Raw genomic sequence first — 27,492 nt, forward strand, 5'->3', positions numbered from 1 at the left:
CCCCCTAAGGCCCACAGCAGGACTGAGCCTGGTTGCCCACAGTGTCACCTGCTCATTGGTGCCCCCTGCAGGGCATCTTCCCTCCTCGTCTCAGCTCTCACCCGCCATGGGGGCTGCCTGGGGACACCTCCCAGGTAAACCACTAGCTCTGAGTCCTTTTGGGGTCATCTTTGGGGGAAACCTATCCAAAAAGGAATAGGAATGCCAGGTATTCCTGCAAATAGATCATATAGATTTATACCACATACTCACCCATATTTGATCTTCCATAATCTGACAAGTAAAAAATGGTATCTCAGCCGGGTGCGGTGGCTCATGCCTTTAATCTCAGCACTTTGGGAGGCCGAGGCAGGCAGATCACTTGAGGTCAAGGGTTCGAGACAGCCTGGCCAATATGGTGAAACCCCATCTGTACTAAAAATACAAAAATTAGCCGAGAATAGTGCTAGGCGCCTGTAATCCCAGCTACTCGAGAGGGTGAGACAGGAGAGTCTCTTGAACTCGGGAGGCGGAGGTTGCAGTGAGCCGAGATTGCACCACTGCACTCCAGCCTGGGTGACAGAGCAAGACTCCGTCTCAAAAAAAAAAAACAAAAAAAAAACATAGGTATCTTACCTGGTTGGTTGGCTGGTTGTTTTTTGTTTGTTTGTTTGTTTTTTGTTTTGTTTTGTTTTTTGAGACGGAGTTTTGCTCTTGCTGCCCAGGCTGGAGTGCAATGGTGCAATCTCAGCTCACTGCAACCTCCGCCTCCTGGGTTCAAGTGATTCTCCTGCCTCAGCCTCCCGAGTAGGTGGGATCACAGGGCATGTACCACTATGCCTGGCTAATTTTGTATTTTTAGTAGAGACGGAGTTTCTCCATTTTGGTCAGCCTGGTCTCGAACTCTCGACCTCAGGTGATCCACCCACCTCGGCCTCCCAAAGTGCTGGGATTACAGGTGTGAGCCACCGCGCCTGGCCTAGTTGACTTTTTTTTCCTCCAGTCTAGCTTAGAGCTCTTTCAAGAATAGCTCATTTGCAGGCTGGGTGCAGTGGCTCACGCCTGTTATCCCAGCACTTTGGGAGGCCGAGGCAGTTGGATCACTTGAGCTCACGAGTTCAAGACCAGCCTGTGCAGCATGGTGAAACCTTGTCTCTACAAAAAATACCGGGCATGGTGGCACGTGCCTGTAATCCCCACTACTCAGGTGGCTGAGGTGGGAGGATGGCTTGAGTCTGGGAGGTGGAGGTTGCAGTGAGTCGAGATGGCACCACTGCATCCCAGCATGGGTGATAGAACCAGACCCTGTCGCAAAACAGCAACAACAACAACAACAAAAACCAGTTAATTTATGGCCAGGCATGGTGGCTCACACCTGTAATCCCAGTTCTTTGGAAAGCTGAGGCAGGAGGATCACTTGAGACCTGGAGTTTGTCTCTATAAATAATTTTTTTTTGGTGGGACAGGGTTCTCATTCTGTCACCCAGGCTAGGGTACAGTGGCACAATCACATCTCACTGCAGCCTCAACCTCCCAGGGTCAAGTGATTCTCCCACCTCAACCTCCCGAGTAGCTGCGACTACAGGCGTGGGCCACTATGCCTGGCTAATTTTTTATATTTTGTAGAGACGGGGTCTTGCTATGTCACCCAGGCTGATGAACTCCTGGGCTCAAGAGATCTGCCCACCTCCACTTCTCAAACTGCTGGGATTACAGGCGTGAGCCACTGCACCCAGCCCTCTACAAATAATTTTAAAAATTACTTTAATATTTTAAAAGTTGAAGATTATATTTTGTTTTATCTATGAGTTTTATTTCCCCTTTTTATTTTGTTTCAGCTTGTCTGGAAATGGTATATTCCGTTTCTTCACCCATAGGGCTTCACAACATCAGCACTGCTGACATTTGGCGCTGATAATCCTCTGGGGTGAGGCCATCCTGGGCACCACACGGTGTTAAGCAGCATCCCTGGCCTCCATTCTTCAGACACCAAGAGCAACACCTCCACCCCTTGTGGTGACAACTAAAAAATGTCTCCAGACATCCACATGTGTTCCTTTGGAGCAGAACCACCCCGTCCTGTGAGAGGCACGGATATGGTGGTTACAATGGATACATCAACAAAAATTTAAATGTTTGGCTGGGTGCAGTGGCTCAGGCCTGTAATCCCAGCACTTTGGGAGGCCGAGGCAGGTGAATCACTTGAAGCCAGGAGTTCGAGACCAGCCTGGCCAACATGGTGAAACCCATCTCTATTAAAAATACACACACACTGCCGGGTGCGGTGGCTCACGCCTGTAATCCCAGCATGTTGGGAGGCCAAGGAGGGCGGATCACGAGGTCAGGAGATCGAGACCATCCTGGCTAACACAGTGAAACCCCGTCTCTACTAAAAATACAAAAAATTAGCTGGGTGTTGTGGCGGGCGCCTGTAGTCCCAGCTACTTGGGAGGCTGAGGCAGGAGAATGGCGTGAACCCGGGAGGCGGAGCTTACAGTGAGCCGAGATCGCGCCACTGCACTTCAGCCTGGGCGACAGAGCGAGACTCCATCTCAAAAAAAAAAAAAAAAAAAACTACACACACACACAAAAATTAAAATATTTATCTTCCCTCTGAGCCACACACAAAGACCTCAACCACCCCCTTCTATCTTTCCTATTTTTATTTATTTATTTATTTTGAGACAGAGTCTCGCTCTGTCACCCACGCTGGAGTGCAATGGCGCGATCTTGGCTCACTGCAACCTCTGCCTCTGGGGTTCAAGTGATTCTCCTGCCTCAGCCTCCTGAGTGGCTGGGATTACAGGCACCTGCCACCACACCTGGCTGATTTTTGTATTTTTAGTAGGGATGGGGGTTTCACCATGTTGGCCAGGCTGGTCTCAAACTCTTGACCTCGTGATCCACCGACTCGGCCTCCCAAAGTGCTGGGATTACAGATGTGAGCCACCATACCCAGCCTGATGAAAATTTTAAAAAAGAAAATTCTTAAACCGTTCTAAGTCAGGGAACTGTCTGTATACATCTTACTTATACAAAAAGGTTACATATGCACCTTACATTGTTTTTGTTTTTGTTTTGAGATGGAGTCTCACTCTGTCACCCAGACTGGAGTGCAATGGCATGATCTTGGCTCACTGCAACCTCTGCCTCCCGGGTTCAAGCGATTCTCCTGTCTCAGCCTCCCGAGAGGCTGGGATTACAAGTGTGCGCCACCACGCTTGGCTAATTTTTTTTGTATTTTAGTAGAGACAGGGTTTCACCATGTTGGCCAGGCTGGTCTTGAACTCCTGACCTCAGGTGATTGGCCTGCCTCGGCCTCCCAAAGTGTTGGGTTACAGGCATGAGCCACGGCACCCAGCCTGCACCTTACATTGTAACACACATGTGCACACACCCTGGAGTCACAGCTACAGGACAATTTCAGAGTCCATGACGGCCCCACATCCCTTCCCTGGGTCACCAAGGCCTCAATATGCCCCTCCCCCCTCCCTGTGTGTGATCTCTATACAAGTCACCTGCATACCTGTAGCAGACGCTGGCATCACTGTGGGCTCCCCGCCCTCCCATTCCTCAAACTGGTTTTCCTCTAAGGTTTCCCTGCCCATCTAACCTTCTCCTGGCACTCCCTCATGGTGCATTTCTCTCACCTGCCCGTCCATCCCAGGCCACCTGCCCTCTCAGCTGGGACTCCAACTTCCCCTGATTTCTGGTCTCTTCCATCCTTCTTTTGGACTTTTCCTGGGACACTTGCATTTCTTCTTTTTCCTCTTTTTTTTTTTTTTTTGAGACAGAGTTTCACTCTGTCACCCAGGCTGGAGTGTGATGCGATCTCGGCTCACTGCAGCCTCCACCTCTCAGGTTCAAGCGACTCTTCTGGCTCATCCTTCTCAGTAGCTGGAACTACATGCATGCGCCACCATGCCTAATTTTTGTTATTTTAGTAAAGACTGGGTTTCACCATGCGTTGACCAGGCTGGTCTCAAACTGCTGGCCTCAAGTGATCTGCCCGCCTTGGCTTCCCAAAGTGCTGGGATTTGGGATTACGGGCGTGAGCCGCCGAGCCTGGCCTCCTTCTTGCTCTCCTTTCTCCTCCCAGACCTTTGCTCCCCTCTCAGTCCTGCTCCTCTCTCCCTCCCGCGCAGCCCCCACCCTGCACCCGGGCAGGTGCCACAGGGACGTGCAAGGCAGCTACCACCCTGCACACGCCCGAGTCCCAAACCACTCAGACCCTGTTTGTAAAAATCGGCGTGCTCCTTTATTTGTTCAGAAGAGCAGCCAGCATCACCCTCGCCACTCAAACCTGGCACATACGCTTCGGAGACAATGGCCTCGGGACCCTCATGCTGCTGGGCCCAGGAGAGACAGTTCTGAGGCAGAAACTCGGCGTCCAAGGGGGGCCGCGGGTCAGGCACTGCGGTGAAGGGAACGCCGGGGAGTCCGGCCCCACCTTGCAGCTGGGGACACGGGGGCGCAAACAGAGGGGGCAGGCTAGTGTCCCGCTGCCCCAGGACCAGACCTCAGGGCCCCAGGAGGGTCTGCAGGCAGCTAGGAGCCTGCCAAGTGCTGGTGGAAGTAGAGGCCGAAAAGGCTGGCGAGCAGCTGGCAGGCAGCCGTCCACCAGATGAGGTAGGCCAGGACGCCACGGAGGAAGAGGGGAGTAAGCAGGCCGCCCAGGGCCCCGGCAATCCGCGCTGCAGTCTGCTGGACTTCGTCCCCCCCAGAGCCGATGGGGGCAGCGCTGGCTGAGGATGGGTCGGGGGATAGTAGAGGAGCTGGGCCCAGGCCCCAGGAATAGCCTCCTAGGAGAAGAGGATGAAGCGAGGTATGGGTGGAAAAATGGGGGGGGTGGCGAGGGACAGGGCTGGCATGGGGGGCCAGGCCCATTCCTCCAGACACTCTCACCCCTGTCTCAGACTCCATCTCCTGCCCAGTCTCCACCCCCTCAGGCGCTGCCCCCTGTCCAAGGCAAACCCTACCCCAGGCCCCACCTCCTGCTCAGATCCTGCCTCACTACATGCCCTGCCCCCTCCCCAGGCCCCGCCTCCTGCCAAGACGCAACCCCTCCCCAGGCTCCACCTCCTAAGGCAAACGCCATCCCAAACTCCACCTCCTGCTCAGACCCTGCCTCACCACAGTCCCCGCCCCCTACCCAGGCCCCGCCTCCTGCTCAGATTGCACCCATCCCCAGGCTCCACCTCCTGTCCAAGGCAAGCCCCACTCCAGGCTCCGCTTCCTGCTCAGACCCTGCCTTACCACAGTCTCCGCCCCCTGCCTAGGCCCCGCCTCTCCCCCCCCACCGCGGCCCCCGCCAGAGTCCACCTCCACTCTGTTTTATCTTCCAGCTCCGCCCCTCCTCCACCCCCACACCGCGGCATCTCACCCAGCGTCTTGAGCAGAAGTGTGCAGTTGAGGGTGAGGATGAGCGGCGTCAGGTACTGCAAGCTCACCACGGTCACATAGCAGTAGACTCGGACCACCTGTGGGCAGGTAGCAGGGGTGGCTGCAGCAGGAGGCCTTCTGGTTTGGGACGACTCCACGCCCAAAGGACCAGGAACCCCACCCTGAGCCCCAAGTTCCCTCTGGCCTAGGTCATCGGGGCGTCCATACCCTCTGCTGGATTTCACGGGCTTCGATGCGGCCAGCCTCCCTTCGCAGCTGCTCCACCCGGGCCTTGGCCAGGCACAGGTAGGCCTGCAGGTGGGGCCGGGTCACCGCCAGCCGCAGCAGGCACAGCACCACCAGCAACCAGAGGCGCCCAGAGTCGAAGGCAGAATCGGACAGCCTGTGCGGAGAGGGCCGGGGGCAAGGGACTAAGAAGGTCGCCCCCGACCCCTCAGGATCTTCCCCAGGCTCCTCCCTGAATCTCAGAGGCTGGGGCACCCAGGGGAGCCCCAGCTACCTCCTAGCCCCACCCAATACGCACAGGGAGAAATGCGTCTCCCCAAACGGCGGCTGGTGCAGGAAGTCCCGTGCAATGGGCTTTGTCCAGAGCCACAGGATGAACAGGGGAGACAGGAAGCTGGTGTGCAGGAGGAACCTGGGGGGTGAGGGCAGGAGAGAGTGAGGCCTGGGTACCCCCTCTCCTCGAGTCTCTCCCTTAAGCTCCCTAGTCCCCCCACCCACCAAGCGACCCACTTAACTGCAGCATGGGTCTGTCCTCCGACATGGTCAGTGCGTCCCGGTGGGTCTGGGCCAGCCGCAGGCCTGGGAAGGTGAGGAAGGCACCCAGCACAGAGCCCACCACTGCCAGTCCCACGCGGATAGCCAGCTTGGCCACAGGAAGCCTAGGAGAACACCAGGTCACGAGCCTGCCTGGGGGACCCTGGGAGGGTCCCAGCCTGCCCTTGCCTCCCTCCCCCATTCCCAGGACTCACGCCCAGTCCCAGCCCTGCTTCTTCAGAAGTGGCTCTAAGTTCTGGGTCATGCTGGCCAGACCTGGGGATGATAAGAAGAGGACCGAGTAGAGTGAATTCCTAGGGTCTCTAAGGCCACTCTGTTCCCTAACCCCCCATCCCTCAGGCATCCGTTTGCTTCCCAAGTAGGAATGAACAAGGGTCTGCCAGGCCCTGAGCCGGGCACAAGGACAATTTTGTGCTCTAGTTACACAGTACTTTTTACAAGAAACAAGATCGGAGTGGTGGTTCACGCCTGTAATCCCAGCACTTTGGGAGGCTGAGGCAGACGGATCATCTGAGATCAGGAGTTTCAGACCAGCCTGGCCAATGCAGTGAAACCCCCGTCTCTACTAAAAATACAAAAATTAGCCAGGTGTGGTGGCAGGTGCCTGTAATCCCAGCTACTTGAGAGGCTGAGGCAGGAGAATCGCTTGAACATGGGGAGCGGAGGTTGCAGTGAGCTGAGACCGCACCATTGCACTCCAGCCTTGGGGACAAGAGTGAAACTCAGTCTCAAAGAAAACGAAACAGAATGCACCAGGCAGACACTCCTGATTGGGCTGGGAACATTCAGGGGTATCTGTTGAGCCCGAGTCCCTAGGTTATAGAAGGAATCTAGAGGGGGATGAAGGACTCCTGCAGGAGAAAACCAAAGTCCTCCTGGAGGAAGGAATCCTCAATTCAGGACCCAAGATTTTTCAAAAACTAAGAGCAGGGCTGGGTGCAGTGGCTTGCACCTGTAAGTCTCAGCACTTTGGGAGGCCAAGGCGGGTGGATCGTTTGAGCTCACAAGTTTGAGACCAGCCTGGACAACATGGCAAACCCCCCCCCCCCATCTCTATAAAAAATACAAAACCAGGGGTGGTGGTGCACGCCTACAGTCCCAGCTACTGTGAAGGCTGAGGTGGGAAGGATGGGTTGAGCCCAGGATGTGGAAGTTGCAGTGAGCTGAGATCATGCCACTGCACTCCAGCACAGAGCAACACCTTGTCAAAAAAAAAAAAAAAAAAGGAGCAAATTCATATGAGCTCACAGGCAAAATCACCAAATGCATAAGGAAACAAATCACCATAAAGGAGAGTTAACAGAAAAACAACAGTCAAGTTTAGGCCTCAAAGACTTCAGAAATTGGTGCTGTCAATTATGTGTCAAATGACTAAGGAAATGAAAGCTGTAATCACAGAACAAGTGACATGAGAATTCCTTCAGATGACTGGGTAGAGTTGCAAAGGAACCAAATTAAACTCTTCCAAAGGAAAACTGTAAGTATTGAAATAATAGGTTGTTAAACAGCATATTAGGAACAGCCAAAGGAGGAACTGATGAACTGGAAGACAGATCTGAAGAAATCACTCAGATTCCAACTCAGAAAAACAAGTAGGTGAGAAATATGAAGAGAGGCTAAGAGATAAGGAAGACAGAACAGAGAGCCCAATGCAAATCAAATCAGAGCCCCAGAGGGAGGGAAGAGAAGGAATGAAGAATAAAAGGAATTACTGGAAGAGAATGGTTGAGAAGTTTGCAGAATGAAAGACAGACACAAAGTATATCAAACCATGTAAATAAAAAGAAATCCATACCTAGACATAATGGAGTGAAACTGCAGAACACCAAAAACAAAAAAATTACAAAGCAGCCAGGGAGTTAAGACAGATCACCTACAAAGGAACAACAATTAGGCTGACAGCCAATGTCAACTGCAACAACAGAAAAGGAACAAGTAGAAAGCAAAAAAGTAAGATGGTAGAAACAAAGTCAAATATGTCAGTAATCACAATAAATGTAAGTAGACTAAACTTTAAAGTTAAATGACAAAGACTGTCAGACTACATTGAAAATATCCAGCTACATGTTTTTTAAAGGATGACATACCTTGACATAAAGTCACTGGAAGACTGAAAGTAAAGGGATGTTAAAAAGATACAGCAAATACTAATCAAAAGAAAGCAAGCTAGAAAGGCTATACTACTACCAGCCAAACTAGACTAAGAAGTAGTATTAGAATAGGCCAGGCGCGGTGGCTCACACCTGTAATCCCAGCACTTTGGGAGGCCAAGACGGGCAGATCACAAAGTCAGGAGTTCGAGACGAGCCTGGCCAACATGGTGAAACCCTGGCTCTACTAAAAATCCAAAAAATAGCTGGGCATGGTGGCGGGTAATACCAGCTACTTGGGAGGCTGTGGCAGGAGAATCGCTTGAACCCAGGAGGTGGAGGTTGCAGTGAGCCAAGATTGCGCCACTGCACTCCAGCCTGGCCAACGAGAGCAAAACTCTGTCTCAAAAAAAAAAAAAAGTAGTATTAGAAGACAGAAGGGTTCCATACATCATGATAAAATGGCTGATTCACCAGGAAAATGTAACAGTTCTAAATCTGTGAATAGAACTAATCTGTGAATTGTGAATAGGCTGCAAAATATATAAAGAAAACACTGACAGAATTGATAGGGAAATTGAGAGCTCTCTTGTCCCAGAGGGAGATTAACTTCTGCTGACTGATAAGTCACAGACAAAAGGTTAGGCAAGATGGAGATTTGAATTTATTAAACTCGTAGAGCCAGGGAATATGTCCTTCAATTAGAACATGTGAAAAAAGGCAAAACAACAAAAACAGAATATGTCCTTCAAGAAAACAAGGAATAGTCACAAAATGTGATCACATTCCAGGCCATAGGGCAAATCTTACCAAATTTTAAAGAAATTATTTCAAATAGACCATCTGTGCAATTGAGCTAGAAATAAATATGTATTTTTTAAAGATCTATGTTTGAAAAATTTAAAAATATTTAATAATCCATAGGTCAAAGCATAGCAAGACCCCATCTCTACAGAAATCAGAAGGGAAATGTTAAAACACCCCAAACAGAATAATAAAAAATATCAGTCAAAACTTGGGTAAACTGCCAGGTGTAGGTGTGATGGCTCACACCTGTAATCCCAGCACTTTGAGAGGCCGAGGTGGGTGGATCACCTGAGGTTAGGAGTTTGAGACCAGCCTGGCCAACATGGTAAAACCCCGTCTCTACTAAAAATACAAAAATTAGCCAGGCGTGGTGGCGTGCACCTGTAATCCCAGCTACTCAGGAGGCTGAGGCAGAAGAATTGCTTGAACCCAGGAGGCAGAGGTTGTAGTGAGCTGAGATTGCACAGTTGCACTCCAGCCTGGGTGACAAGAGCAAAACTCCATCTCAAAACAAAAACAAAAACAAAAAAAAACTTAGGTGAACAAAAGTGAGACCTGGTAAAATATATATAGCATTAAATGCTATATATGCTATAAAATTAGAAAAGATTGGAAATTTATGAGCCAAGTAGCTAACTGAGAAATTGGAAACAAGAAAAGGAGGTACGCCAGTACTGTTCTAAAATCCAGAGGTCCTAGCCACACCAAAGGGGAAGGATCAGACAGAACAAAAGAAAACCAAAAAGAATCTGCAATTCAATAAAAATATAATTCTTTAGCAAGGTTAGTCCATGGAGACACTCAAATTTGACCCCTATATGATAACACAAAAATTAATGTCACTGTCCATCAGCGACAGTGAGTAGTTTAGGAGCTTATATGAAATGTAAAAGTTGAAATATTTTATTTATTGATTTTTAAGATGGAGTCTTGCTCTTGTTGCCCAGGCTAGAGTGCAATGGCGTGATTTCGGCTCACTGCAACCTCTGCCTCCGGGGTTCAAGCGATTCTCCTGCCTCAGCCTCCCGAGTAGCTGGGATTACAGGTGCATGCCACCTCGCCCAGCTTTTTTTTTTTTTTTTTTTTAGACAGAGTCTCGCTCTGTTGCCCAGGCTGGAGTGCAGTGGCGCGATCTTGGCTCACTGCAAGCTCCACCTCCCGGGTTCACGCCATTCTCCTGCCTCAGCCTCCCGAGTAGCTGGGACTACAGGCGCCCGCCACCACGCCTGGCTAATTTTTTGTATTTTTAGTAGAGACGGGGTTTCACGGTGTTAGCCAGAATGGTCTCGATCTGCCGACCTCGTGATGTGCCCGTCTCGGCCTCCCAAAGTGCTGGGATTACAGGCGTGAGCCACCGCCCCTGGCCAGTCATTCTATATTTTCTTCTAAAATATTTCAGCCAGGCGTGGTGGCAAGCGCCTGTAATCCCAGCACTTTGGGAGGCTGAGGCAGGTGGATTGCCTGAGGTCTGGAGTTCAAGACCAGCCTGGTCAACATGGTGAAACCCCATCTGTAGTAAAAAATACAAAAAGTAGGCCGGGCGCGGTGGCTCACGCCTGTAATCCCAGCACTTTGGGAGGCTGAGGTGGGTGGATTGCCTGAGGTCTGGAGTTCAAGACCAGCCTGGTCAACATAGTGAAACCCCATCTCTAGTAAAAAATACTAGAGATCGCCCACTGCACTCCAGCCTGGGGGAAAGAGCGAGACTCTGTCTCAAAAAAAAAAAAAAAAAAAAAAAGACAATGTAGAATGACTTTCTGATTTTAGGGAAGGATATTTTTCAAGACAAATATCAACTAAAATAATCAACTTCCATTCATCAAGACACTAGAGGTGACACTTACAACTACATTTGACGACTCAGCAAAGAAAGTGTGATGCATGTATGCAGATGGAAAATAATGCAAATAGTGGTCAAATGAAAACAAAAGAAGTATTGGCAATGAAGCGGATAAATTTGGAACACTTGTGCACTGCTGCTGGGAATATAAAATATAAAATGGGCTGGGCACAGTGTTGCACGCCAGTAATCCCAGCACTTTGGAAGGCCGAGGCTGGCGATTGCTTGAGTTCAAGAGTTCAAGACTAGCCTGGGCAACATGGCAAAATCTGTCTCTATTAAAAACACAAAAATTATCTGGGTGTAGCCAGATGTGGTGGCTCACACCTGTAATCTCAGCACTTTGGGAGGCCAAGATGGGCAGGATCACCTGAGGTCAGGAGTTAAAGACCAGCCTGGCCAACATGGCAAAACCCCATCTCTACTAAAAATGCAAAAATTAGCCAGGTGTGGTGGCGCACACCTGTAATCCCAGCTACTTGGGAGGCTGAGGCAAGAGAATCACTTGAGCCTGGAAGGTGGAGGTTGCAGTGAGCCAAGATCATGCCACTGTACTCTAGCCTGGGTGACAGAGGGAGACTGTCTCAAAAAATAAAAATAAAAATAAAAAAAAGCTGGGTGTGGTGGTGGGAGCCTGTAGTCCCAGCTACTTGGGAGCCTGAGGCATGAGAATCACTTGAATCTGGGAGGCAAAGGTTGCAGTGAGTGGAGATCACGCCACCACTGCACTCCAGCCAGGGCAACTGAATGAGACTCTGTCTCAAAAATAAAATAAAATGGTTCAGCTGCTGTATAAAACAATATGGCAGTCCCTCAAAAAATTAAAAGTAGAATTATCATATAATCCAGCAGTTCTACTTCTGGATATATACTCTCCAAAACTGAAAATGGGGTCTCAAAGAGATACCTGTACACTCAGGTTCACAGCGGTATTAGTCAAAAAGCCAAAAGTTGGGAACAACCCAAGCATTCATCTGTGGATGAATAAACAAAATGTGTTCCACCCAGACAATGAAATAGTGTTCAGTCTTTTTTTTTTTTTTTTTTTTTGAGATGGAGTCTTGCTCTTTCACCCAGGCCGGAGTGCAGTGGCGCTATCTAAGCTCACTGCAAGCACCGCCTCCTGGGTTCACACCATTCTCCTCCCTCGGCCTCCCGAGTAGCTGGGACTACAGGCACCCGCCACCACACCTGGCTAATTTTTTGTATTTTTTTTAGTAGAGACGGAGTTTCACCATGTTAGCCAGGATGGTCTCGATCTCCTGACCTCGTGATCCACCCACCTTAGCCTCCCAAAATGCTGGGATTACAGGCGTGAGCCACCGCGCCTGGCAGTGTTCAGTCTTAAAAATGGAATTCTGGCTGGGCCCAGTGGCTCACACCTGTCATCCCAGCACTTTGGGAGGCAGAGGTGAGAGGACTGCTCGAGGCCAGGAGTTTGAGACCAGCCTGAGAAGCATAGCAAGACCCCATCTCTACAGAAAAAAAAAAAAAATTAAAAATTAGCCAGGTGTGGTGGCATGTGCCTGTGGTCCCAGCTACTTGGAAGGCTGAGGTGGGAGGATCACTTGAGCCTGGAGATCAAGGCTGCAGTGAGTTGTGATTGCACCACTGCACTCCAGCCTCGGTGACAGAGTGAGATCCTGTCTCAAAAAAAGAAAAAAAAATTCTAACACCTGCTACAACATGGATATGCCTTGAGGACATTGTGCTAACTGAAATGAGCACGTCACAAAAGGACAAATACTGTATGATGCCACTTATATGAGGAACCCAGAGTGGTCACATTCACAGAGACAGGACGTAAAATGGTGGGTGTCAGGGGCTGCAGAAGGAGGAACAGGGAGTTAGTGTTTGATGGGCTGGAGTTTCAGTTTTGCAAGAGCAAAGAGTTGTGGAGATGGACGGTGGTGATGGTTGCACGACATCTAAATAGACTTTTTTTTTTGAGATGGACTCTTGCTCTGTTGCCCAGGCTGGAGTGCAGTGGCGCGATCTCAGCTCACTGCAAGCTCCGCCTACCAGGTTCACGCCATTCTCCTGCCTCAGCCTCCCAAGTAGCTGGGACTATAGGCGTGCGCCATCAGCCTGGCTAATTTTTTGTATTTTTAGTAGAGACAGGGTTTCACCATGTTAGCCAGGATTGTCTTGATCTCCTGACCTTGTGATCCGCCTGCCTTGGCCTCCCAAAGTGCTGGGATTACACATGTGAGCCACCACACCTGGCCTACATTTTTTTTTTTTTTTTTTTTTTGAGACGGAGTTTCACTCTTGTTGCTCAGGCTGGAGCACAATGGCTCGATCTTGGCTCACCACAACCTCCGCTTCCTGGGTTCAAGCAATTCTCCTGCCTCAGCCATCCAAGTAGCTGGGATTACAGGCATGTGTCACCACGCCTGACTAATTTTGTATTTTTAGTAGAGACAGGGTTTCTCCATGTTGATCAGGCTGGTCTTGAACTCCCGACCTCAGGTGATCTGCTTGCCTGAGCCTCCCAAAGTGCTGGGATTACAGGCATGAGCCACCATGCTCGGCCATCTAAATATACTTAATGCCACTGAGCTGCACATTTAAAAATGGTTAAGATGGTGAATTTTATGTTTTGTCTATTTTACCACAATGAAAAAAAATTCAAAGAGAAAAAAGATACAAAGATGGGCAACAATGTGAACAGGTATTTCACAAAAATTTCACAGAAGAGACATGAATCATGAATAAACAGGAAAAGGTTCTCAACTTCCCTGGTAATCAGAGAAATGCATGTTAAGGCCACAGAGGGCATCATTCCATGTGACGAGGGCTAGGTTGGCAAAAATCAAGCCCTATCCATGGATCTTGATTCATTTAAACCTCACTGCCGCCCCCTTGGGAGATTGGTGCAGTCACTACCCCACCTACTTATTATTTGAGGGGTAGGTTTGCAGGTACTCATATGATTATTTTGCTTTATAATTGACATATACATCTTCTTTGTATATATCAAACATATATAATTTTAAAAACTGAAAGGCAGGGAGAATTGGAGAAGGTAAAACTCAAGCAGTCAGCAGGGTCATGTGGGCCATGGTGAGGGCTATGGTCTTTCTCCTAAGACCAGGGGAGTGTGGTGCCAGGCAGAGAAGTGATGAGGTCCAAATTATATGTTAAAAGGATCATTTAAGAGGCCAGGCACGGTGGCTCACACCTGTAATAACAACAATTTGGGAGGCTGAGGTGGGCAGATTGCTTGAGCTCAGGAGTGTGAGACCAGCCTGGGCAACATAGTGAGACCCTGTTTCAATAAAAATAAATAAATAAATAATTTTTTAAAATAATGAAAAAAGAGGCCACACACAGTGGCTCATACCTGTAATCCCAGCACTTGGGGAGGCTGAGGTGGGTGGATCACCTGAGGTCAGGAGTTTGAGACCAGCCTGGCCAACATGGTGAAACCCCATCTTTACTAAAAATACAAAAATTAGCCAGGCGTGGTGGTGCACACCCATAATCCCAGCTTGGGAGGCTGAGGCAGGAGAATCACTTGAATGCAGGAGGCAGAGGTTGCAGTGAGCCAAGATCGTGCCACTGAACTCCTGCCTGGGTGACAAAAGTGAAACTCCATCTCAAAAAAAAAAGAAAAAAAAAGAGCTATAGCCATGAGTGTCCATCAGAGACAGTGAGAGAGGGAATGTCCTGTCTTCCCCAAAGCCCAACAAGGTTCAGGAGCTGAGATGGTCACTAATGGGGACTGCCTTCACCCCAGGAGCCCACTCCTTTGCCTACTCGTGCTGGACACGGAGCCAGTTAAACCATCTTGGTCAGATTACATGAGGGAGTGACAGCTGCGGTGGCCCCACGTTGGGGGCTGCACTTACCAGGCTCCAGGCCCAGCTCGAGGGTCTCCTCCCGCACCACTTGCACCAGCATGGCCAGCAGCAGGAAGAGGAAGGCAAAGGTGAGGCAGACAGAGCGCTCACCCCCCTCCTCGGCGCTGAAGTACAGCCGTGTCACTGTCAGGAACATCTTGCTGGAGGCTGGAGCTAAGGAGGCCTCAGGTGCCACTGCCCCACTCTGCCCATTTCACCACACCCCGTCTGGGACCCCACAACTCCAGGGAACAAGCACTGCTGCACAAATAGGCCTTGGGGATGACCTAGAGGAGTTCGGTTTTGGGGTGCTGGATCTCAGATCAGGATGTGGGCTGGGGGTTCCTGTTGAGTGGGAGATGGCCTCATCAGGCCACCGTGTCTGTACAGCCTCCCGCCCTGGGTGACCCTGCCTCTTTCACCCACCTCACCTACTTCACATCCCTTGGAAAAGCAATCAGATATAGAAGGGCTTCATCTCCAATCTGCCGTCAAAATGCAGCATGGGGGCCAGACACGGTGGCTCATGCCTGTAATCCCAGCACTTTGGGAGGCCAAGGCAGGAGGATCACTTGAGCCCAGGAGTTCAAGACCAGCCTGGGTAACATAGTGAGACCCCCATCTCTACAAAAAATAATTAAAAATTAGCTGGGCATGGTGGTAGCCCCTGTGGTCCCAGCTACTGGGGAGCCTGAGGTGGGAGGATCGCTTGAGCCCAGGAGTTTGAAGCTGCAGTGAGCCCTGATTGCACCACTGCACTCCAGCCTGCACGACAGAGGGATATCTTGTCTCAAACAACAACAACAGGCCAGGCGCAGTGGCTCATGCCTGTAATCCCAGCACTTTGGGAGGCTGAGACAGGTAGATCACCTGAGGTCAGGAGTTTGAGACCAGCCCTGACCAACATGGTGAAACCCAGTCTCTACTAAAAATACAAAAATTAGTCAGGCATGGTGGCGCATGCCTGTAATCCCAGCTACTTGGGAGGCTGAGGCAGGAGAATCACTTGAACCCGGGAGACAGAGGTTGTAGTGAGCCTAAATCACGCCACTGCACTCCAGCCTGGGCAACAAGAGTAAAACTCCATCTCAAAAAACAAAACAAAACAAAAAACAAAAAAGCATGGGAATCTGGGGAACCAGTGGATTTTGAGACAGGTTTCCCACTCCAAAAGTCACAGGAGTAGCATTCTTTCTGTGCTTCCTCAGACTTGGGTCCCCAAAGTCATGTATTTGCTCTCTTTGGGAGGCCAAGGCAGGAGAATCACTTGAAGCCAGTCAGGACCAGCCTAGGCAACAAAGCAAGATCCTGTCTCAACAACAACAACAAATATATATACATGTACATACATACACATATACATATATATATATACACACACACACACACACACACAATTTTTTGGGAGGATGGAGTTTCGCTCTTGTCACCCAGGCTGGAGTGCAATAGCATGATCTTGGCTCACTGCAACCTCCACCTCCCGAGTTCAAGCAATTCTCCTGCCTCAGGCTCCTGAGTAGCTGGGATTACAGGTATGCACCACCACCCCCCGCTAATTTTTGTACTTTTAGTAGAGAAGGGGTTTCTCAATGTTGGTCAGGCTGGTCTTGAACTCCTGACCTCAGATGATCCACCTGCCTCGGCCTCCCAAAGTGCTGGGATTACAGGCATGAGCCACCGTGCCTGGCTAATTTTTGTATTTTTAGTAGAGACGGGGTTTCACCATGTTGGCCAGGCTGGTCTTGAACTCCAGACCTCAGGTGATCCGCCTGCCTCAGCCTCCCAAAGTGCTGGGATTACAAGCATGAGCCACCATGCCTGGAGTATATATTTTTTAAAATTTTGCCAAGGGACCATATCTTTCTTGGCCCTGATTGTGGACTGGCCTGGTGATTTCCTTAAACAAGGAGAATGTGGTAGAAAGAATAGGGATGGGGTGGGTGACTTTGGGCAAGGCATTCCCTCCTGCCTCCTGGCATTTCTACTGCCACCAAAGGGCATGACCATGTGGAGTGGAGATGAACCGACCTGCTGAGCCCAGCCCAGTCTGTCCACCCACAGAGCTGGAGCACATAAAATGTCTGCTTCATGTCACTAAGCTTGGGGAAGTTTGTGGCACAGCAGGTGAAAACTGCCACACCAGTTTAGGGGAGCCAGGGAAGCTCAGGTCCTGCTCCCACCCGCCCCACTGGCAGGGAGCAGAGAGGAAGGATACATGGAGAAGGTCACCGTGAGCAGGCACCAGAACACAGCGATGTTAGTCTCCTTGGCTGGTCCCAGCATGTAGTAGTAGGCCTCTGTGAAGAGGTACACGCCGCCCGAGTACACAGCAAAGTCCACAAACCACTGGTACTCCAGGAAGAAGCGCAGGACTGTGGGGGGCACTCTGCTCAGCCCTGGGGCCCAGCTCGCTCCCCTCCTAATAGAACATTCTTCCTTCAAATCCTCCCCACCCCCATGAGGGTGTGGAGACCTTCAGGGCTGAGGGAGTAGAGTTTAGGGATGGGACTGGGCTATTACCCAGGGCATCCACAGTCGTGAGGGGGCAGGTTTCCAGCTGGAACGGGGCATCTCGGGGCACAGACAGTGGCTTCTCCTCACTAAGGCCATTGGCCCACCTGGGAGGAAGGTGACAAGCAAGAGGGACGGTGAGCACGCATTCCACTGGGGTCAGCCACCCTCAGAGCTCAGAGCAGCTGGCCTGGAGACCATCTCTTTCCACAACCTTGGCTCCTCTGCACACTGGGATATGGGGATCCCCCCCACCCACCCACAGGACTGGCTAGAGCAAACTGCCAGGAAACAGATGCTAACTTGACAGTGACCATCTCCTTGGACTAGGGTCTCCCGGTTCACCTGTGCCCAGATCAGCGCCTGGAAGTATGGGTGGGCCGGTCCTGTGTCCCTGAGCCCAGAGCCCCCTGAGCAGGGGTGAGGCCGTTCCTGGGGAGGAGCCACCCTCCCAAGGCTGGGGCTGGGGCCCAGCTCACTCACCGCTCTTTCCTGCCTCTGGGCCTCGGCTTCCCCGCCAGGGCCCGAAGCTCCTCCTCAGACGGGTGCTTGTATCGGAACAAACTGAGAGCAAGGACGGGCAGTCAGGGAAGCCCAGGCATGGGGTTGGGAGGTTGAGGCAGTGAACCCCAAATCCAGGGATTCTAGTTAGAGGGTAGCCTAGGCCAGGGGAACACTGGGAGGTAGGTGAGGGTACAGCATGGGGAAATTCTGGGGAAATCGTGAGACCAACAGATCTAGGCTGAGTGGGCTCGGGGGGCTTGGATACCCCTGAATCTGCTGGCTAACTCTCCTGGGGAAGCCAGTGTGTGCAACTTTTCTTTTCTTTTTCATTTTCTTTTTGAGACAGAGTCTCCCTCTGTCACCCAGACTGGAGTGCAGTGGCATGATCTTGGCTCACTGCAACCTCCACTTCCCCGGTTAAAGTGATTCTCCTGCCTCAGCCTCCCGAGGAGCTGGGACTACAGGCATGCGCCACCATGCCCAGCTAATTTTTGTATTTTTACTAGAGACAGGGTTTCACTATGTTGGCCAGGCTGGTCTCAAACTCCTGACCTCAAGTGATCCACCCGCCCCAGCCTCCCAAAGGGCTGGGATTACAGGTGTGAGCCACCTCGCCCGGCCTTTGTTTTTTGTTTTTGAGAGAAGGCCTTGGTCTGTCGCTCAGGCTGGAGTACAGTGGCACCATCTCAGCTCACTGCAGATTTGACTTTCTGGGCTCAAACGATCCTCCTGCCTCAGATTCCTGATTAGCTGGGATCACAGGCGTGAGCCACCATACCTGGCTAATTTTTAAAATATTTTGTAGAGACAGGGTCTTGCCATGTTGCCCAGGCTGGTCTCAAACTCCTGGGTCAAGTGATCCTCCCACCTTGGCTTCCCCCAGTGTTGGGATTATGGGCCTGAGCTATCATCTCTGACGTGTTTTTTTTTTTTTTTTGCCTTTGTTTTTGTCACATACATTTTTCTCAGGAGAGAATTCAGTTGCCACCAGATTCTCAGAAAGCATCAGAGACCCACGCAAGGACAAAAACCAGAGCGGGCGAGCTCTAGCAGATGCAGGGGTGGAAGGAAGGCTGGGTTACAGGGAGGCAGGAAGAGTGAGGGACGTGGGGAGTGTGGTGATGGTTCCACCCATGTGTACACCTGTCAAAACTAGTCCAACTGTGTACTTCAAATATATACAGTTTGTGTCAGGCATGGGAACTCACGCCTGTAATCCCAGCACTTTGGGAGGCCAAAGTGGTAGGATCGCTTGAGCCTAGGAGTTTGAGACCAGCCTGGGCAACTTAGCAAGACCCCATCTCTATTAAAAATTTAAAAATTGTCTGGGCATGGTGGCGCACACCTGTAGTCCCAGCTACTCAGGAGATTGAGGCAGGAGGGTCACTTGAGCCCAGGAGGTTGAGGTTGCAGTGAGCTATGATCAGGTCACTGCACTCCAGACTGGGTAACAGAGTGAGACCCTGTCTCTAAAAAGAAAAAGAAAAAACAAATATATGCAGTTTGTTGTACTTCAATTACACCTCAACAACGTTTTTCCCCCCACCACCCACCAACCAAAATCAAGGCTGTGCAATTTGTGAGGCGGGGCGTGGGGAGCCAGAAGGGGGCGTGACTCCACGGGCCCCTCCCACCGCCGGGGCGGGGCTCACCTGCCGTTACAGAGCAGCCAGCGCGCGAAGGAGCAGTGTGGCGCCAGCCTGTGCATGAGGGTGGCAGTGAGCAGGGTCACCACCAGCTGTACTCCGAGGACCGCCTGGGGGGAGGGGACATGACTGGCAGCACCTGCCAGAGGGTCACAAGTTCCCTCCCTCCCTAGGAACCCAGGCTATTTATAGAGAAGTCAGGCTGGATGGGGGAAGGGCGAGCCTCTTAGGCTCTAGCGGCTTCTTAGGGGAGAGTCCTGGGGTGAGTCTGGACTCACCTAGCATGGCCCTGCCCTCCCACGTCAGAGATCAACACCCACCCTCACCACCTAGCGGGAGTGTAGGGCAGTGGAGACCATGGGATTTGCCTCCCGCCTCCACTATGGATTCAGGTATAATATTAATTTCCCGGAGTCTCAGTTTTCTCATCTGGAAATGGGTGCTTCCTATGTAGTCTCCTGTATTCCTCACCACCACCTTCCAGCCCCTAACCACGAGCCCGCCACACTCAGTGAAAGCGGCTCCCACCGCCTTCTGCACCCCGCACTCTCACCTAGGGAGCCACTGAGTCTCGGTTGAGCTTCTAGCTTTCTCCTTCACCTGGTAGCTCCTTCCCCTAAGTGTCTCCCACCTTAAGTGATCCCTGATGGTTCCATCACCCTCCTCCCTCTCCTTCCCTTTGTAATTAACCTCCTTGAAAGGGCGTCTATGCTCCTGGCCACCTCCTGTTTTGGTGTGAAGACCTACATGTCTGAGTGGGGTGAGCTTATTTATTTTTATTTATTTATTTATTTTTTTGGCAGGGGAGTGGTGGGGAGAACAGGGTCTTGCTCTGTCACCCAGGCTGGAGTGCAGTGGCATGCTGGGGTGCTCACTGCAGCCTCAACCTCCCAGGCTCAAGTGATTCTCCCACATCAGCCTCCCTAGTAGCTGGGATTACAGGCACTCGCCACCATACCCAACTAATTTTTGTCTATTTTGTAGAGACAGGGTTTCTCCATGTTGCCAGGCTGGTCTTGAACTCCTAGGCTCAAGCAATCCTCCTGCCTTGGCCTCCCAAATGGTTGGGATTACAGGCGTGAGCCACTGTGTCTGGCCTATTTTTATTTTTATTTTTAGAGATGGGGTCTTGCTATGTTGTCCAGGCTGGTCTCAAACTCCTGGGCTCAAGTGATCCTCCCACCTCAACCTACCGAGTAGTTAGGACTACAGTCATGTGCCAACACACCCAGCTATGGCTTTTTTTTTTTTTTAATTAGGAATTTTCTCACCCAGTTCTTAATTCAGAACACATTTTCATATACTTATTTTTAAACGTTTTAGAAGAATCAGTCTGTGGTGAAGCTGGGTTTTCCTGCTTGAATGTAGTAAATACCCATTTGCTGCCAGTAATTACGTAATTATGTAAAATTATGTGCTCAGGAGAGCTGTCTACTAGTGTTCTGGTATTATCATCAAAATGAAATAAAGTTTATTTAATAGTAAAATTAATTATGAAAATAATCCTTTAATCAGGCATAAATAAGCTAAATTTAGAAGGAAAAAACCCTAATGTGATGGGTACCGGGCCTAGCACGGTAATTCAAAATGACTGCTGAGGCCAGGTGCGGTGGCTCGTGCCTGTAATCCCAGCATGTTGGGAGGCTGAGGCGGGCTGATCACTTGAGGTCAGGAGTTTGAGACGAGCCTGGCCAACATGATGAAACCTTGTCTCTACTAAAAATACAAAAATTAGCCAGACATGGTGGTGGGCGCCTGTAATCCCAGCTACTTGGGAGGCTGAGGCAGCAGAATTGCTTGAACCTGGGAGGCAGAGGTTGCAGTGAGCCGAGATTGTGCCACTGCACTCCAGCCTGGGCAACAGAGTGGGACTCTGTCTCAAAACAAAATAATAATAATAATAAAATAAAAATACATAAAATAACAGACTAATAGGACATTTTCTCTGTACCTGTGACTTGTAAACTGAGACCAGAAATCTTTTTTCAGTAATGAGGTTGGTGGCGGCATCTTTCTCATCTCTAAGTCCTCATTGCTCGCCCTCCCCGGGACCCTAGTGCAGACTGGCTGGCTGGCACTTAGGGACCATGAGTGCCAGCCCATGGGCCCCTGCAAGCCAGTGGGTCAGGGCTGTTGAAGCCCCACCCTTCCCCTAGGACCCTGCCCTCCCACCCCCTAGTCTGTTTTTCTCCTCTCTCTCCGACCTCTCTCCTGTGACCTGCCAGGGTTTTAACCACCCAATCAGCCAGCCCATCAAAACCTCAGCACGGTGACACCTCCAGCCCAGACCTCTCTGCTGAGCTCAACCAGTAGCCTCCTCCAGGCTCTCCTGGGAGATCCTAGCACTCACCCATCATCCCATACCCTTCCAGGTGGTTCAGGCCCTTCCCAGTCTCACAGTCAGCCCCCAACTTGGTTCTGCACCCTGCAGGCATAGCTAGAGACCATCCCTCCACCTCCCCACAGCTCAGCTCTCTCCTCAGCCCTCCCTGCACCCAACCACTGGAGTCTCAGAGGTCTTCCTGGACCTTTGGGCTCTTCATCAATGACCCCCCCCCCAAACCCCCCAAGGGAAAAGGTGGTGGAGGGGTGCATCTCTCCACCTAAGGCTCCCAGAGGTCTGTCCAGGGATGTTCTGATGGCCCTGCCCTCCACCCAGCCTCCTGTCTCAGGGTCAGGGCTCTGCAGACATCTGCAAGGATTTTCTGGAGTCTTCCATCAGCTCCTTCTTTTCCCTTCACTGGATTTACGATTCTCGAACTCAAGAACCCTGATAAAATCAATGCAGCCTCCCTCCTCATTCCCGGGAGCCTGTGCCTTCATCTCCTACAGCGTCCTGCACCTCCGCCTGGGACGACGCCCCACTTTCAATAATTCCGGCCATCAGTGCCCTTCCTTCAGGGCCATCTCCAGCGCCCCTCCTCGGGGATGGTCCCAGGCAGAGACCCTCCAGTTCCACGTCCCTCTCTCTGCCCAGGCCGGTCCCGTCAGGGTTGTGGGAGTCCCCCATCTCCCTGCACCAGCCTGACCCCCAGGGGCTGGGCTAAGTTTTAAGAACACACCCAATGGGTTGGACCCAGAGCCGCGTGAGACCTGAAGGTTCCAACTTTCCTGTCTCCCACTCTGAGAACCTTGCCCGCCCTGAGGCCAACCAGACCTCCTGAGTCCACCTCCCACGGCCTCCCCTGCCCGTTCCACACACCCCGATATAGCAGGGACCCCCGATGGATCCTGTCAGCGCGGCCCCCACGCTCCTGCAGGACCCCCGTCCCCAGAGTGGACCCCCAACAGGACCCCACACCGCCTTAACCAGGTTCCAAATGTGCTGGGGTCCCCAGTCCCCTCTGTGGGACCACGACCCCTCAAAAGGATCCCAGACCCCTAAAAGGTCTCGAGGGCAGAATCCCCAGAACGCTTAGGGGCTTCTAGTCCCCCTGGGTACAACTCCCGCCGACTCCCTCGGAGGTCCTGTAGCGAGAGCAGGGCTCCCAGAGAGGGACACACGGCCCTCAGCGTGCCCCCGAATCCCTCAGAGCCTCCAATCCCCAAGAAGAAACCCCAATCCATTCCCTCAGTGTCTCCCTGGACCCCTTCGGCTGGACCTCGGCCCTGCAGAACCCCCCACTTCGCGGGACGCTCGCTCACCATGACGCGTGCGAGAACGCGGTGCACTCACCCACCGGCCTAGGGCTCCGGGCACTCTGCGGAAACTCGACCAATTAGAGCCCGACTCTGGTCTGACGAGCATCCCGTCCGACCAATCAGTATGTTCTGAGCCGGCAAATCACCAGGGACGAGGAGGCCGCTCGCGTTGCATGCCGGAAATTGTAGTTCAGATACGCTGGTTCGGCTCGATCAAAGTCAAGATTGTGTCTGGGAGGCCTGCGTGGCCGACCTCTCTTAAGGCTTAGTTTTCTCTTTCCTACACTTATCTCAAAGGTTTGCAGCGAAAGCATTTATTCCCACCTAAGGGACATTTCTGAGAGTAGAACTCCCTCCCCCCCATCAAGAACATTCAATGGCTCCCACTTAGTAGACGAAGTACTTAGTACTCCTAAGTACTAAGTAGGCTAAGTACTCAGACTGAATTCAGACCCTTCTGCCTGACTTAAATCTGCTGCTAGCACTATTGTGCACCCTATAGTACAACTTGCACCCACCATGCTGTCTCATACCTCCAGGCCTTTGTAAATATCCTACATCTTGCAATGCCTTCAAGAATGCCTCAATCTTAAAGTAAAAACAAAACAAAAGCAAAAAAGAATGCCTCAATCTTTTTCACCTGGCAAGTGCCTTATTCATCTCTATCAGCTAGGACTCTGGCTGTGCTCCACAAAATATCAACTAACATGGGTTCAAGCAAAAAAGGAAAATTTTTGGCTCATGTGACAGAAAATACTAGCCGTAGTGTCAGCTTCAGGCATGGCTGGATCAAGGACCAAATGTCAGCTTCAGGGATCTGATGTTCTTTATTTCACCGCTAGGAGGAAAGGGCTTCTGGTGTTTGTGCCTCGGTTTTGCCATTTGTCTTTCTGTGGATGAGTGTGTCTGCCTGAGTGTAGACATATATTGGGTATGACTGAGTGTCTGAGCATCTTTATGGGGGTGGGTTCCTGTGTGTGGGGCCTGAGTAATTACCTTTTCGTTTTTACATTTTATTATGTATTTGTGTATTAATTTTTTTTTTTCTTGAGACGGAGTTTCGCTCTTGTTGCCCAGGCTGGAGTGAAATGGTGTGATCTTGGCTCACCGCAACTTCCGCCTCCTGGGTTCAAGTGAGTCTCCTGCCTCAGCCTCCCGAGTAGCTGGGATTACAGGCATGCGCCACCACGACTGGCTAATTTTGCATTTTTAGTAGAGATGAGGTTTCTCCATGTTGATCAGGTTGGTCTCGAACTCCCGACTTGAGGTGATCCGCCCACTTCGGCCTCCCAAAGTGCTGAGATTACAGGGGTGAGCCACCGGGCCTGGTTTATATTTTATTTTTTTAACTTTCGGCTGGCAAGTGCTGAATCCTAAGCGCACTATCGCACGCCACCTCGTGGTGGAGGGCAAAAGCGCAGTCTCCCTGGGATGGAGAAGTCAAACCAGTCTCACTTGTGGCCCTGGGGGCTCCCAGCCTTAGAAAGCGGCCCATAGTTTTATGGACCTCACACTGGGTGCTTAGCCTGTGGGCACTAACATCAGGGACTGGCCTGACTTCTTGTCCACCGTGAGGGTGAGATCCAAAGGCTGGGAAGGCTCTTTCTCTCTGGCCATGCCTCAGTTTCCCCCAGGGTACCCGCTACCTTGACCCTTTTCCTCTTGCTCAGTCCCTGGTCCTGGTCTGGATGTGCGGGGTTGGGGTGCCAGTGAGTAGGTAGTTCTTCAGCCCATGTGGAAGGAAGGCCAGGATCATTGTCGGGGAGGTCCTCAGAACAGAAGGGTGGGTAACTGGCTGAAGAGTTTGCATCATCTGTGCATGTGGCAGTGGCGCTGCTGGAGGTGGCAGGGGCTGTATGCTCAGCTGGACCTCCACAGCCATTGATCACTGCCATGAGGACCGTGGCTCACCCCTCCTGAGTGGGGAAGGGACAGAAGGGACCAGGTGGGAAGTGTTGAAGACTTGAGTCCAGCCAGGCATGGTGGCTTGGCGTATGCCTGTAGTCCCAGCTACTTGGGAGGCTTAGGCTGGAGGATCGTTTGAACCCAGAATTTTGAGACCAGCCTGGGCAGCACAGCAAAACACCCATCTCTAAAAAAAAATTAAATTAAAAAAAAAGTTAAATTAGCCCAACGTGGTGGCTCAAGCCTGTAAGTCCCAGCTACTCAGGAGCCTGAGGTGGGAAGATTGCTTGAGCCCAGGAATTTGAGGCTGCAGTGAGTCGTGATCATGCCACAGCACTCCAGCCCTGGCAACATGACGAGGAAAAAAAAAGAGGCTGGGTGCAGTGGCTCATGCATGTCATCCGAGAACTTTGGGAGGCCAAGGTGGGAAGATCACTTAAACCCAGGAGTTCCAGACCAACCTGGGCAACATGGGGAAACCCAGACTATACAAAAAACACAAAAATTAGCTGGGCAGGCTGGGCACAGTGGCTCACGCCTGTAATCCCAGCACTTTGGGAGGCTAAGGGGGGCGGATCACAAGGTCAAGAGATCAAGACCATCCTGACCAATATGGTGAAACCCTGTCTCTACTAAAAATACAAAAATTAGCTAGGCGTTGTGGCTCACACCTGTAGTCCCAGTAGTAGTCCCAGCTACTGGGGAGGCTGAGGCAGGAGAATCACTTGAACCCAGGAGGCAGAGGTTGCAGTAAGCTGAGATCTTGCCACTGCACTCCAGCCTAGCTGGGCAAGGTGGTGTGCACCTGTAGTCTCAGTTACTTGGGAGGCTGAGGCAGGATTGCTTGCACCCATGAGATCAAGGCTGCAGAGAGCTATGATTGCACCACCGCAGTACAGCCTGGGCAATAGGGCAAGACACTGCCTCAAAAATAAAAAAATAGGCCAGGCGCAGTGGCTCATGCCTGTAATCCCAGCATTTTGGGAGGCTGAGGTGGGAGGATCACTTGAGGTCAGGAGTTCGAAACCAGCCTGGCCAACATGGTGAAACCCCATCTCTACTGAAAATACAAAAATTAGCCGAGTGTGGTGGCAGTCGCCTGTAATCCGAGCTATTTGGGAAGGACGAGAATCGTTTGAACCCGGGAGGCAGAAGCTGCAGTGAGCCGAGATCCCGCCACTGCACTCCAGCCTGGGCAACAGAGTGAGACTTTGTCTCAAAACAAAAAAACAACAACAAAAAAAACAATAATAATAAAAACAAAAAAATAGGCCAGGCGCGGTGGCTCACACCTGTAATCCCAGCACTTTGGGAGACCGAGGTGGGTGGATTACCTGAGGTCAGGAGTTTGAGACCAGCCTGGCCAACATAGTGAAACCCCGTCTCTACTAAAGATACAAAAAATTAGCTGAGCATGGTGGCACACGCCTGTAGTCCCAGCTACTCAGGAGGCTGAGGCAGGAGAATCGCTTGAACCCGGAAGGCAGAGGCTGCAGTGAGCCAAGATCGTGCCATTGCACTCCAGCCTGCATGACAGAGCGAGACTCTCTCTCAAAACAAAAAACAAAAACAAAACAAAATAATAAAAATAAGTAAGTAGAAAAGAAAAAGAAAAAAGACCTGAGTCTGGGTTGGGTGAGCGAAATCTCCAGCCGCACTTGGACACTCTGCAGAGGCTTCAAGTTCACCCCATCCAAGTCTCATTCCCCACAAGCTTCCACAGCACAGAGGGTGAAATGGGAGCTTCCAGTCACCCACGGCATGCTCTTCCCTTCACCTCCACCTCCGAGCCGTTCTGGAGTCCTGGTGGGTTTGCCTCCACGCACACACAGAGAGTGATCATTCCAGGGGGCACTGCCTCCCCTCAGCTCCCAATGCCCCCTGCCACGGGAGCCTGGGGAGGGGCTTTTACACACTTTGATCATGCCATATCCCTATCCTGGAAACTGGGGCCCCAAAGCCCCCACCTCACTGGGGATGAGGGTGGTGAAGATGACGTAGGACAAACCTTAGCTGGGGTCTGGGGTGCAGATGGCATCCTATACTCCGCCGTATAAACGAGTGCCCCCTCCGGGTTCTGTCACTTATATACTTTGTCCTGTCTCCCTATCCCTTAAAAGGCGTCCAGCCCATCATCTTGTCTAGGACTGTGTGCACTAAGGGTGAAATGCAAGGTGCTCAGTTTTACTGAAGAAATCTCTCCCTGGGGCGCTGAGTGACAGAAAGGATTTTGAAATTGTCAGTCAACGTACCCCGCCCATTCTGGCTGAGCTGTGCCAACCAGCTCAGCTTTGGATCTTGGCAGAGTGATTGGAAAGCAGGTGAGTTTGTTTGTTTGTTTGTTTTTTGAGATAGAGTCTTGCTCTGTTGCCCAGGCTGGAGTGCAGTGGCGCGATTTCGGCTCACTGCAACCTCCACTTCCCGGGTTCAAGCGATTCTCCTGCCTCAGCCTCCTGAGTATCTGGGACTACAGGCACACACTACCATGCCCGGCTAATTTTCATATTTTTAATAGAGACGAGGTTTCACCACATTGGTCA

General features: G+C 51.2%; 1 protein-coding gene across 2 annotated transcripts; it reads right to left on the minus strand.

The window, feature by feature from the left end:
- Positions 1-4,214: 4,214 nt before the first annotated feature.
- TMEM161A (transmembrane protein 161A) lies at positions 4,215-23,168 on the minus strand. 2 transcript variants are annotated; one of them, XM_063600047.1, is made up of 12 exons: positions 23,051-23,168; positions 19,412-19,544; positions 17,739-17,819; positions 17,265-17,362; positions 16,960-17,116; positions 14,754-14,905; positions 6,357-6,417; positions 6,123-6,266; positions 5,906-6,019; positions 5,590-5,764; positions 5,363-5,459; positions 4,215-4,781 (listed from the first exon to the last, which is right to left on the minus strand). In XM_063600047.1, the coding sequence occupies exons 1-12, from the start codon at positions 23,151-23,153 to the stop codon at positions 4,528-4,530; spliced, it is 1,569 nt and encodes a 522-aa protein (XP_063456117.1). In that variant the 5' UTR covers positions 23,154-23,168; the 3' UTR covers positions 4,215-4,527. The 2 variants fall into 2 exon arrangements, with proteins under 2 accessions (XP_063456117.1, XP_003817778.1); XM_003817730.5 differs by having other exon boundaries at positions 19,412-19,515; positions 23,051-23,144.
- Between the last annotated feature and the right edge of the window lie 4,324 nt (positions 23,169-27,492).

The sequence above is a fragment of the Pan paniscus genome, chromosome 20 (assembly GCF_029289425.2).
Source record: "Pan paniscus chromosome 20, NHGRI_mPanPan1-v2.0_pri, whole genome shotgun sequence".
Classification (NCBI taxonomy): domain Eukaryota; kingdom Metazoa; phylum Chordata; class Mammalia; order Primates; family Hominidae; genus Pan; species Pan paniscus.

Excerpts from the sequence above, each read along its gene's own strand:
- TMEM161A (XM_063600047.1), bottom strand. The coding sequence starts at position 23,153 with ATGCTCGTCAGACCAGAGTCGGGCTCTAATTGGTCGAGTTTCCGCAGA. Across the intron at positions 6,267-6,356 it reads AAGCAGGGCTGGGACTGGGC|GCTTCCTGTGGCCAAGCTGG; the intron begins GTGAGTCCTGGG and ends GTGTTCTCCTAG. Across the intron at positions 5,765-5,905 it reads GGGGAGACGCATTTCTCCCT|GCTGTCCGATTCTGCCTTCG; the intron begins GTGCGTATTGGG and ends CTCTCCGCACAG.